This window comes from Oryctolagus cuniculus, chromosome 4 (genome assembly GCF_964237555.1).
Source record: "Oryctolagus cuniculus chromosome 4, mOryCun1.1, whole genome shotgun sequence".
Taxonomy (NCBI): Eukaryota; Metazoa; Chordata; class Mammalia; order Lagomorpha; family Leporidae; genus Oryctolagus; species Oryctolagus cuniculus.
Genome location: NC_091435.1, coordinates 1,463,014 through 1,475,954, shown reverse-complemented (window position 1 = coordinate 1,475,954; position 12,941 = coordinate 1,463,014). Strand labels below are relative to the sequence as shown.

The 12,941-nt window shown below is 51.2% G+C and overlaps 1 protein-coding gene across 16 annotated transcripts in view; it reads left to right on the top strand.

The window, feature by feature from the left end:
- ADARB1 (adenosine deaminase RNA specific B1) overlaps positions 1–12,941 on the top strand; it is a 115,947-nt gene that overhangs the window by 87,182 nt on the left and 15,824 nt on the right. For 12 of the 16 annotated variants that reach the window (XM_051839965.2, XM_070071765.1, XM_051839963.2 and 9 more), the window contains one exon: positions 5,405–5,586. In XM_051839965.2, the coding sequence (XP_051695925.1) occupies positions 5,405–5,586 (182 nt within the window). Of the gene's footprint in view, positions 1–5,404; positions 5,587–5,986; positions 6,078–12,941 lie in introns of all 16 variants that reach the window. The other 4 variants (XR_011387666.1, XR_011387665.1, XR_011387664.1 and 1 more) reach the window with 1 other exon arrangement.

The following is a 12,941-nucleotide window of genomic DNA, read 5'->3' as shown; positions in this document are numbered from 1 at the left end:
ACTTTGAGAGGGACTGTGTTGACTGCAGATTGCTCTGGGCTAGTGGACATCTTAACCAAAGTCAGTCTTCTGGTTCCTGCTCGCGGCCTGCACTTCCGCCCACGGTGTCATCTTTCATTTCTGTCAGCTGTGCTTTCTGCACGTCTGTCACCTCCTCGGTTATGTTTGTTCCTACGTGTTACACTCTTTCTGGTGCTGTTCAAGTGGAGCTGTTTTCTGAATGTCTTTCCACTGTGTTCATTGTCACACAGAGAAATGCAACTGAATTTGTATGTTGACATTGTATACTACAGCTTTGCTGAATTCATTGTTAGCTTTAACACATTATTGTGGACTTTCTAGGGTTTCCTACGTATAAAATCATACCATTTATAAACATGTAATTTTACTTCTTCCTTTGCAATCTGGATGCCTTTCATTTCTTTGAATAGAAGTGGCGCACGCAGGCATCGTGCCTGACTGCTCATCTCGGAAGGACAGTGCTCAGTCTCTCCCTGCTAACTGCCATGTTGCGTGTGTTGACCTGGTTTCTTCTATTCCTAGTTTTTGGAGTATATTTACAAGAAAGGGCGTTGAGTTTTATCAGCACTTTGAAGACCTCCACTGAGATGATCATGGGATTTTTGTCTTTTGTTACGTTAATGTGATTACATTGGTTTATTTTTTTTTAAGTGTTGAATCATTTTTGCATTCCAGGAATAAATCCCACCTGCTTGTGGTATATAATTCCTTTAATGTGCTGCTGCATTTGGTTTGCTGGTATTCTTTTGAGGTTTTTAGCATCTGTATTCATCCGAGATGGAAGTCTGTATTCTTTTCCTGGTACCTTGAATTATCAAGTTTGGTTGTACCCTCCCCTTGATGCTGCTTGTGCCGTAGGCCATGCTTCTGATGTGTTGTGGTTTTATTTTCATTTGTCTCAGTGTAGTTTCTCATTTCCCTTTAACTTTTTTTTGACTCACTGGTGTTTAAAAGTGTGTTGCTTAATTTCCACATATTTGTGCATTTTCTACTTCTGTTGGTTTCTAGTTTCACTACAGTGTGATTCAAAAAGGTACTTTGTATGATTTTAATTTTCTTGAATTTATTAAGACTTCCAATGGCCAAAGTAGAGTCTACCCTTGAGAATGTTCTGTGGCAGGTGGCAAAGTATATGCCTCTCTGCTGTTGGCTGCTGTGTTGTGTGTCCTCTGGCCCAGAGTCTCTGTGCTGTCTGATCTCTGTGTGGCTTTGAAGTTTCATTTCTCTCTTTCCTTCCTCTGTTCAAAGCTTGCTTCCAGGAGCTTGAAGGCTCAGTGTCTGTTTATAATGCTCTATCTTCCTGGTGAATTGACCCTTTTATCTTTAGATGAATATAATGTCCTTCTGTGTTTCTCTGGCAGAGTGCAGAATGAGGCAGAGATAGTCCACCTGCTGGTTCGCTCCCCAAATAGCCACAACAGGTGCGGCTGGGCTTACGAATGTGGAATTCTATCCTGGTCTCCTCTGTGGATGGCAGGGATCAAAGTGCTCAGGCCTCTGTCCCCTGCTTTCCCAGGTGAATGAACGGGAGCCGCATCAGAAGCAGAGCAGCTGGGACTCAAACAGGACCCCCTTCTTTTTCTGTTAGAACAGGTTTTTACTTAAGGTGTGACACTCGTATAGCTACTGTCATTTGGTTATCTGCACACTCAGCCTATGTATGTTGTTGGATATAATAAAGCAAATCTCTTGGGTCAGGCTCCTGTTGGAGATCCCCATATCCCATTTGGAATGCCCAGGATGGAGTATGCCTCTGTTCTGATCTAGCTTCCTGCTAATGTGCAGATGACGGCTCAAGTACTTGAGTCCCTGTCACCCACATGAGAGACTTGGATGGAGTTCCTGGTTTCTGGCCTCAGCTTGGATCAACCTTTGCTTTGTAGGCATTGGGGAGTGAACCTGTAGATAGATGCTCTCTTTCTCTTTCTCCCCTCCCCTCATTACTCTACCTTTTAAATAAATGAGAATGAGTGAACATTAAATAAATGAATCTCTTACAGACACTATATAATTGAATCCTGGTTTTTAAAATCCACTCAGCCAATCTATGTCTTTTAATTGGAGCATTTAATCCATTGCAAGATAAAGTAATTATCGTTAGATAATACTATTGGTATTTTGTTTTATGTTTTATTCCTGCTTTGTTCTGAGTTTTTTGTGTCTTCTTTTTTATAATGATGGGATTCTCTTCTGTGTGTATTCTACAGATATTTTTCTGTGGTTACCATTAAAGTACCTTTAAGTCAGGGTGTTTTATTTTACACGCACAACCTCAGTGACATGGAAATCCTGCTCCGTCACAGCCCTTGCTCCCCTCCCCAGGTGGATGTCACAGAGCATGTCTTCACACGCCGGCACATGGTGTGGAGTGCATGTGTAGGCTACTGTGTCTCACACGGCTTTGTGCTGCCACTCCTGTTCTCCTGTGCAACCTGTAGACCCCTGTAGCATCTCTTGTAAAGCAGGGCTGGTTTTAGTCAACTTCTCTGCTTTTGCTTATCTCCAGACGTCCTGATTTCTCTTTCAATTTTATAGGACAAAAGAAAATATTCATGACTGATGGGTTTTTTCTTCAACTCTTGAAATATATTATTCCACTCCTTCTTGGCTTCCAAAGTTTCTGCTGAAGAACGTGCTGGTAATCTTACAGATAATCTTGTGTCTGACAGCGCCATCCACCGCTGCCTTTGAAGTTCATCCTCAGTGCCGGCAGTCTGACCAGAGCGCATCCCTGTGGTTCCCCTGGGACTCGCATGGTCTCTTCGAGCTTGGATCTGCGTGGCTTACTTCTTTACTCAGATTAATGACCTCTCGGGCCTTTCTCGTTTCTCCTAACACATGCATCTGTCTGCTGGAGGGGGTTCCGTTTTCCTGTATTTTCTTTTTGGTCCTCTGACTCAGCAATTTCAAGATTACTGATTTTTTATTCTTTCTGTTCAAGTCTAATATACGCCTCCAGGAAGTTTCAGTTTTGTTGTATTTTTTCAGTTCCAGAGTTTCTATTTGGGTCTTGATTTATAGCATTTTGTTTATGCACTCTTCCTGATTTTGTTTCATTATTTGTATGAACCGTATTTAGCTCACCTAGCATCTTTATGATACACAAAGGAATTTAAAATTCCTTGTTTGCAGGTCTAGAAATGTACAAGGCAGAAAGCAGGTCCATGGGTGCCTAGGAGTTGGGCCTGGAGCAAAGAGGGATGGTCTGGAAGGACCAGAACCAGACATGGCCAAGTAGCCAAGCCCGTCCTCTGCATGTCGGCCACACCCACCACCCACCACAGCAGAGACAGAAATCCTGGGGAGATTCAAACGCTTCTGCGCTGCTGCAGCTGACCAGGCGTGGACAGACAGGTCCAACACCAGGAAGGAGGGAGCTGCAGAGTGAGATAAGTCAGTTTAAGGCAGAGACAGAATCGTGAGCAGGAGCAGCCCAGCGTTGGTTCTTGGGAAGCCTATGCAGCCAGCCATGCTTGGGATAGAGGCGAGGATATCCTCTGGGGTCCACGGACACCAGCAGAACAGCAGCAGCGGAGACGAGGCAGCCTCACCACTGATGGCTTTCTTCCTTTCTTCCTCTTTAGATTTACTTACGTAAGGCAGAAAGACAGAGACAGATCTCCCGTCTGCTGGTTCACTTCCCAAATGCCCAAACAGCAGAGCTGGGGCAGGCTTGAGCCAGGGACTCGGTCTCCCACACAGGAGACGTCTGCTGTCTCCCAGAATGCACATTAACAGGAAGCTGGAATGAGAACCAGGGCAAGGACTGAACCCAGACACTCCTGAGATGCGAGGCGGGCATCTCCATCACTAGGCCTCATGCCCACCGTGTTTTAAAACTGAAATGAGCTAGAGTATTTTCTGGGAAAGCAGATATTGCTAAAACAACTGTCTCAGGCATAGGTAGAAAATTCGGATAGAATGATTGCCATTAAAGAACTTAAACCACACACACGCAAAGAAACACAGGGAAATGGAGGGAGGGGCAAACACGATCACTCGGTATTTATGAGTGCTTTCTACATCCTTAGGGAGACGACGACCTCTACTTTATGTGCTATAGACAAAGCATCTGCAGTTCATCTTGGGGAATTACTGCACACCAGACAGGGAGGGTAAAGGGAAACAGAACTGTCCTCATTTACAATTACAAAGGCATCTGCTGTACATGGATTTCTAAATATTTTTGCACTAAAATAAATTTATCTTCCACGAACGTTTTAAAGTTCCTTTCTACACATAAACAATTACCTTTTAAAATTTAGTAAACAAATACAGTTGTATATTTTTATGGCCTTCATCAGTTTCTTCCAAATCTAACTTCAGTGTAATTTTAATCAAATCAAACCCAGTTTTTTGTTTTTTTTTTTTTTCTGGGACAGGCAGAGTTAGACAGTGAGAGAGAGAGAGAGAGAGAGAGAGAGAGAGAGAGAAAGGTCTTCCTTTCCGTTGGTTCACCCCCTCAAATGGCCACTACAGCCGGTGCTGCACCGATCCGAAGCTGGGAGCCAGGTGCTTCCTCCTGGTCTCCCATGCAGGTGCAGGGCCCAAGCACTTGGGCCATCCTCCACTGCCTTCCCGGGCCACAGCAGAGAGCTAGACTGGAAGAGGAGCAACTGGGACAGAACTGGCGCCCCAACCGGGACTAGAACCCGGGGTGCCAGCGCCGCAAGCGGAGGATTAGCCTAGTGAGCCGTGGCACTGGCCCCAGCATTTCTTAACACACCTGCAAGCCTGTGCCCATCTGAAACAGAAAGGTAACAATCTGAAGTGAGACAGGCTGAGGCTGAGAGGGGCTGTGCAGGGCAGTGACAGGGACACAGACCTGGAAGGGCAAGACACTGACACATTCACAGGATGTGTACACAGGCAGAAGGCAGAGTCGACAATAGGTAGTCAGGGGCCAGCGCTGGGGCGCAGCAGGTTAAGCTATTGCAGTTCCTGGCTGTTGGCTTCAGCCTGGGCCAGCCCTGGCTGTTGTGGACATTTGCAGAGTGAACCAGCAGATAGAGGGTCTCTCTTCTCTCCCCTCACTCTGCTTTTCTGGTCTGTTAACAACAAACACAAGGCCACACTCTTTGGACTTCCCCACTGCTCCCTCCCAGGAAACAAGCAGCTCATGGGCCCCTTCCTAGGAGAAGCCCTCAATGTCATCTAGAACAAAGAAACGCCCTCATGATTCGAAACGACTTCTAAGAATTTCCTCTTTCAGCCTGTAGGTGGCAGCACAGCTGGTTGTCTTCCATCTGCCTGCGGACCCTTTCTCCATGGGTCAGATTCCTGCAGGGAGCCCCCACCCATGCAGCTGCACCAGGGTCGGGGTGGAGGGAGGGAAGAGGCCTGCCCTGGCCGCCCCTGACGCTGTGTCCTCCTCCTCCCGCAGCTGGAACGTGGTGGGCATCCAGGGGGCACTGCTCAGCATCTTCGTGGAGCCCATCTACTTCTCGAGCATCATCCTGGGCAGCCTGTACCACGGGGACCACCTCTCCCGAGCCATGTACCAGCGGCTGTCCAACATCGAGGACCTGCCCCCGCTCTACACCCTCAACAAGCCCCTGCTCAGCGGCAAGTACCTCCCAGGCACCATTCCATGGCTCTCAGGGCAGCGGCAGGAGCGCCTAACATGACGACCTGGGAGGAGAAGTCCTGGGCCTCTCAGGCTTTGTCCCGGGGGCCTTCTGAGTGAGCCCCTCCGCGAGGCTAATCGCTTTACCAGTCACAGAGAAGTTTCAACAGGTCTGGCACCTCTGTGCTCTGTCTCTCACGTCAGTCATTCCTGCCACGGTGCGGACTGCATTCCTGGGCATCCGCGGAGCCACCAGGGAGGGCTGCTGCCCACAGGTGCTGTCTCCCTGGGAGGTTGTGGCACACGGACTGGGCCCTGCGGCCACAGGAAGGGAGGTCTGAGCGGGGTCATGAGCCTGCCCTGTCCACCCTTTGTTACTGGTTTCTTTTCTCTGTTTAGAATTCTGTGGCTAGCGGTAAAGTGAACAGGAGCTTTTGATTCAAGGCTCCTAACTTCTAAGCACACCTTTATTTAAAAGGACACAGCTAAGGTATTTTGATCCTTCTAAAAATACCATCTTTCTCACTTAAGTTCAAAACTAAAACCGTAACCCTGAACTAAACCACGTTTCCTTTGGTGTGTGTGCCGTCTGCCTTCATAGCCTGGCTACTAGCATGGCTTTAACTTGAGAAAAGGCGGGGTGGCATTTTATTTGAAAGCGTGTCTGTCACAGCGTAAGCAGGCAGAGATGGGGAAAAGCAGAAGCTGTGCTAGTTTGTGGCTCCCTTACCTTAACCGCAGTTCTGTAAGCAGCAGCCTGGTAAAACGATGCGGGTGAGCTGAGCTTGTAACGTTTGCATCAGAGAATGATTTTTCCACCTTGTTCACTGTGAGCTACGTCTGAAGGAAAACAGCTTTAAGCCTGTTTTCTGTTGTATAATGAAGACCTGGAGGCTGGGTGCTCTGTCAAGAGAAGAGGTTGGCTGCACTCACAGTCCAAGGTCAGGGAGTCCCATCCGTGACGATGCCTGTCCAGGGACGTCAGGACTTGCTGCCCCAAAACTCACGCAGGTGTTCTGTCTTAATTGTCAGCGGTGGATGGGCGAAGGGTGGAGGTGTCTGAGGTGGGGTTGGTGGCCGGTCTTTGGGTCATTGGGGGTGTGTCCTCAGAGGCACAGGAGGTTTGCTTATTGGAGTTCAAGTTCAGCCTAGGTTCTCTCTCTGCTTCCTGCCCCACCACAAGGTCGTGCTTCTACACCTGCCAGGAGCCACCTGGTCCTGTAACCACGTGCTCAATCAGCCTTTTCTTCCCCAAATGAGGTCCTCTTGGGTGTTTGTTACAGTAATGGAAAGAGACCGATACGGCACCCTGATGGCAGGAATGAACCAGGGAGCAATCGCACAGCCAGCCAGGAGCTCAGAGCCACCAGGGACCGGACATGAAGTCCGAGAGAACAGGATCAGATTTGCCCTCGTATAGCATCCTGCACTCACAGGCGCCCACTGTGGTCCCTGGAGACAGCGCTTCTTCCCACCCCACATCACCTGGCGCTAGGCCTGCCTTAAGATCCCATCACCTCCCACATTGTCACTCTGGGAGTACGCCCACACCACCCTGTCCCTGACGTCCGGGGACAGTGAGGACGTTGTGTGTGGTGTATCAGCCCAGAGGGTAGCAGAACCACTTTTAATGGTGCTGTCTGTGCAGTGCCATCTCGTGAATGAAACCTGAGAAGGCAGGATTATTTTACTAAAAAAATACTCTAAAATGTGTAGACCACAACTCACTGAGGAAAGTCAAGCTTTTTTTAATATCTTAAATGACTGTCTCCACAAAAAGATAGTAAGAAAATAATTTCACCACATGCAGTGTACCGTAGCAGAATTTACTCTTCACCCTCCCCTCCCCGGTTCACCCCTAATCCTCCAGGTCCTAAAGCATGCCACTGGCCAGTGTGGCCACAGTCCCTCCACTTGTCTGCCTCCACTGTGTGGGGCCTCCACTGTGTGGGGCTGCCGCCAGGTGGCACAGGGGGCCTGGGTCAGAGCCAGGAGGCGGTGCCCTGCAGTGAGGCAGGTCACGTGCCACAGCGTCTGCACTTGCAGTGGCAGGATGGCCCAGGTGCCCGTCACGATCCTCTGGACAGCTGTTCAGTTCTGGGAAAGTGAAGGTGCCGGGCAGGCTCCAGGAAGCAGAGTGCTACCCAAAGGCTGGGTCAGCGGACCGTGTCCCCCTCGAGGACTTTGGATCAGCAGGGCAGGCGGCTCTGGAGCAGGAGCCTCCGGGGGTCAGCAGGCTTCGGAGGGTGGGGACCCAAGTGAAGTCGGAACACTGGGGGCGCGCGTCACGGAGGACGGGTCAAATGAGCAGTCTGGAGGGCAGTGTGGACTCGCTGACACGTGTCAGCCGCGGAAACAGCTCCAGAACATGCCCAAAACAGACCCTGCACAAGTGACCTGCGTGAGGAAGCAGCCAGGACGCCAGGCTGTGCCGGCGCCGCGTCTGTGGTTCCCTGTCGGCGTGCATCTCGGCACACAGGTGCTTCTGGCCCAAGTGGGCTGTGGTGTCTTTAGGGCAGAATGATTGCCAGGAGTGGAAGGAAATCAAGATGAAATCTGGCGCTAGGTGGTGTGTATTGTTCGTGCTTTTAAGGTTGAGATGAGAACCTGGTGTTACTTCACCATAGAAACTGTTTCGGCTGTGAGTCTCGGCAGTGGGCGGAAATGCTTGCCTGGTGCTCTTTTTCTAGGTGCTTTGAAGTGGGAGCCCCTGGAGCTTCCTCGTGTCCTTTGAAGTTCGTTTCAGTTAGGCTTTCATGGGTTTCAGGACCCTTTGGCTTTGAATTTGCTTCATGGGTCCCCTGAGTCCCGGCTCCTGCATTGGCCCAGTTTGTCGTCCAAGGCTTGCAGAGGACTCAGGAGAAGGCAGTGGTACATGACCATCCCAGCGAGGAGGCTCTGGGAGCTGGGGCCGGACAGGCTGCTCTGCGTGGGGGAGCTGGGGCCGGACAGGCTGCTCTGCGTGGGGGAGCTGGGGCCGGACAGGCTGCTCTGCATGGGGGAGCTGGGGCCGGACAGGCTGCTCTGCGTGGGGGAGCTGGGGCCGGACAGGCTGCTCTGCGTGGGTCACTGAGGCCCCGCTAGCGCTGTGTACGGGCAAATGTTGTCAAAAGTTAACAAATTCGGGAAAGAACCGTAGTGAATCTGGTCAGAATTTGGAGGAGCCCTGGGAAGATGGCACAGGGACTGGGTTAGACTGAGGCCGGTGGGGCAGGAAGGCCTCTGGTGCCCCCTACAGGGGAGCAGCAGGGCTATGTGTGGTGGGAAGAAAGCTGCGTGAGCTGATTTAATGACTTCAGCACCCCAGAGGAGAGGGCAGAGGAGAGAGAGGCACATCTGTGCTGGCGAGAGGGTAGTGGAAGAGGTCAGGGTCCTACTACTGCACAATGTAGAAGAGGGAGGGGCCGTGCAACAAAGCATTCCAGAACAGAATGGAGGCCGGCGCCGCGGCTCACTAGGCTAATCCTCCACCTAGTGGCGCTGGCACACCGGGTTCTAGTCCCGGTCGGGGCGCCGGATTCTGTCCCGGTTGCCCCTCTTCCAGGCCAGCTCTCTGCTGTGGCCAGGGAGTGCAGTGGTGGCCCAAGTGCTTGGGCCCTGTACCCCATGGGAAACCAGGAGGAAGCACCTGGCTCCTGCCTTCAGATAGGCGCGGTGCACCAGACGCAGTGCGCCAGCCTTGGTGGCCGTTGGAGGGTGAACCAACGGCAAAAGGAAGACCTTTCTCTGTCTCTCACTGTCCACTCTGCCTGTAAAAACAAACAAACAAACAAACAAAACAATGACACCCTGAGAGCGGTGCGCGGGGCTGGTTGGGCTCTGGGTGCACATCATGTGTCTTACACGTGCTCTGCCCATTACCTGTCCCTTTGTTCCTTCCCCTTTTGCTGGACTCAATTGTTTCTTTTCCTTTGTTCCCACCAGTGGTTTGGAAGTTATGAGTCTTACTTCTTACCCTTATTTATTTAGACAGGCAGTTAGTAAGAGAGAAAGGTCTTCCTTTCCATTGGTTCACCCCCCAAATGGCCACTGTGGCTGGCGCACTGCACCGATCCGAAGCCAGGAGCCAGGTGCTTCTCCTGGTCTCCCATGGGGTGCAGGGCCCAAGCACTTGGGCCATCCTCCACTGCCTTCCCGGGCCGCAGCAGAGAGCTGGCCTGGAAGAGGAGCAACCGGGACTAGAACCCCGGGGTGCTGGCACCGCAGGCAGATGATTAGCCAAGTGAGCCACGGCGCTGGCCTCTTACCCTTATTTTTAAAGTACATGCATGTTGAGCCTTAACGAGTGAAGCTGTTGCCTTCAATGCCAGCATCATGAGTGGGCACCAGTTGATTCCGGCCGCTCCACTTCTGATCCAGTTCCCTGCTGATGGCCTGGAAAAGCAGTGGAAGATGGCTGAAGTGCTTGGGCCCCTGTACCCATGTGGGAGACCCTGATGAAGCTCCCAGCCCTGGAAGTTGTGGCCATTTTGGGGAGTGAACCAGTAGAAGGAAGCTTTCACTGTCTCTCCCTTTTTCAAATACATAATATTTTTAAAATAAAATACATGTATGTAAGTTACTTTAAATGTTTACTTCATTTATTTGAAAGGCAGAGACACAGACCAAGAGAGAGCTTCCTTCTGCTGGTTTATTCCCCAAATGCTCCAACAGCCAGGAACTCAATGCAGGTCTCCCGTGTGGGTAGCAGGGACCTGAATACTTCAGCCATGACCTCCTCCCTCCTACAGGGTCTGCACTAGCAGCACACTGGCACTGGGAGCAGAGCTGGCTCCGACATTGGATGTGGTGCCCTGAGTAGCACCTGAATTGCACCCAACGCTCACTCCTTGAAATCACTCTTAAAGGGTATGCTGGGGGCAGGCAGCACTGTGGCGTGGTGGCTCAGGCTGCCACCTACAGAGCCGGCATCCCATATGGGTGCTGGTTTGACCCCCAGCTGCTTCACTTCTGATCCAGCTCTCTGCTTATGTGCCCGGGAAGGCAGCAGAAGATGGCCCACATCCTTGGGCCCCTGCACCCATGTGGGAGACCTGGAAGAGGCTCCTGGCTTTGGATTGGCTCAGCTCTAGCTGTTGCCGCCATTTAGGGAGTGAACCAGTGGATGGAGGACCTCTGTAACTCTGCCTTTCAGTTAAATAAATCTTTAAAAACAAAACAAAAAAAGGTACGTCGGGGCCTGCATTGTGGCATAACAGGTTAAGCCTCCTGTGATGCCTACATCCCATATGGGCACTGGATTGAGTCCCAGCTGCTGCACTCTGAGCCAGCTCACTGCTGTGGCCTGGGAAAGTGGCAGCATATTATCCAAGTCCTTGGACTTCTGCACCATGTGGGGATGTGGATGAAGCGCGGATCCTGGCTGTGGCCTGGCTCCACCCCGGCTGTTGTGGCCATTTGGGGAGTGAGCCAGTGACTAGAGCAGGGCTCCTCCAGGAGCTGATGCTGAGGTCTTGTAAGACATGTGGGTTGCTCTCAGCTCTGCCCTCAGCAGGGGACTTCTGGGAGATGGGCTGCATTTGGTCTTTTGGTCTTCTTTCTGGGATTTCTGACCCAGTATCATCCCAGAAGAACTTCTTGAAAGGACCTGGGCATTTTGTGGACGTGGGAGCAGAGGACTCTGATCTGGAGGGTTGGCCCACATGACCTCAGTGGCTTCTAATGGTTAAGACTTAGGAACCACTTTTTTGTTTGTTTGTTTGTTTGTTTTTTCTTATTTGAAAGGCAGTGTTACATAGAGGCAGAGACAGGCAGACACAGAGAGGTCCTCCATCCACTGGTTCACTCCCCAGATGGCTGCAATGGCTGGAGCTGGGCCAGTCTGAAGCCAGGAGCTTCTTTTGGGTCTCCCATGCGAGTGCAGGGGCCCAAGGACTTGGGCCATCTTTTTCTGCTTTCCCAGGCCATAGCAGCAGCTGGGACCCGAACTGACACCCATTTGGGATGAGGCTGCAGCCCTACCCACCACACCCAGCGCCAGCCTCTGCTTCTCAATTTTTCAGTTGCCTGTGAATTATTGCAATGGCGAAGTATTATTTCATTGCTGAAACCTTTAAAGGTATGTGACTGAATGCTGTCTTCAGGCCATCTCCCGGGGCCTATATGTACTCTTCTCACATCACTGAGCCAATCTACATGTGTCCTCAATGCCTCCCCATAGTCCAGTGAAGACAAGGTGGAAGCTGAAGTAGGCACAGCACTGTCCACTAGCCTGGCACACTTAACCCAGGTCTGACCTTTGGCCACCATGTACCCTGCCTCCTTCCAAGGACAGCACACATGTGGAGCTGTGTCTCCTGGGAGCTGCTGCCAAGGATGAGCAGGGCCCAGCAGGAAATGTCAGTCCTACCTTTCACCCACATCTGGGATTTCTTCTGTTTCGCAGGGTTGGTGGCTGGGGGCAGGTCGGGGGCACCCTGGTTATGTGCCGTCTTCCAGAAATGGTGCCTGGGTGAAACCCTGCCTAATTCCCAGGTCCCAGCGCCCCTCCCTAGCAACCAAGAGTCCTTCCAAAGCAGGTATTTCACAAGACTCTGGCCAGAGGTGCTGCATTTGCAGGTGCTAGTGCCTGGGATTGGTGGGCAGACAGGACAAGGCATGTCCAAGCTGTCCAGGAACGACTGACAGAAATCTCAACACAGGAAATCCAACTATCTCACTCTTCATGGACTCTGTTGCAGCTTCATCCACTGTGTTTTTCCTCTTTAAAGGAAAAAGCACAATCTCATCTCAAAGGTGCTCCACTCTCAGCTTAAGCAGGTTGTGAGTGGGCCCTGAGATGCAGAGGCTCCTCACCAGAGGCCTGGGTCCCAGCCCCATTGGGCTGGGCACAGCTTCCCACACACTCTAACCCCTTCCCAGGCCTTCCCAATTTGTCACCTGCAGAACGAAGGCCACTGTCAGCAGAACGTTCTCTTTGATCCGTTATGAAGTGATCATTTCCACGCATGAACCATGGTAACCCTGAGTGTCTGCTGAGTGCCGTTCCACAGCGTGTGTCTGACTGCCTCACATACGAGGGGCAGGAAATTGTTAGCAGTCCTTGTGAGTTTTCAGTCCTGGCAGTTACTAGGCCAGTGCAGTTTCGAGTTCAGCACAGTCAATTCATAGCAGCAGGGGGCTGTTGTTAGCATCCAGTTGTCCTGCATTTGCTGGCTCCTACGTAAGGCCTGCGAGTCACTCATTACCCTAGTTCTCGCTCTGCAGCCTGCAAAGATCGGTGCCTCCTCCCTACCATTCCCCATCGTTTGCTGCCCCAGGGACTCATGGAAGGAAACGCTCTTGTGGCCACTTAGGGGTTTTTCTGCCCAAAAAAATCACATAGTTATTAGCACTGGTACCTCAGGTTAGCTGT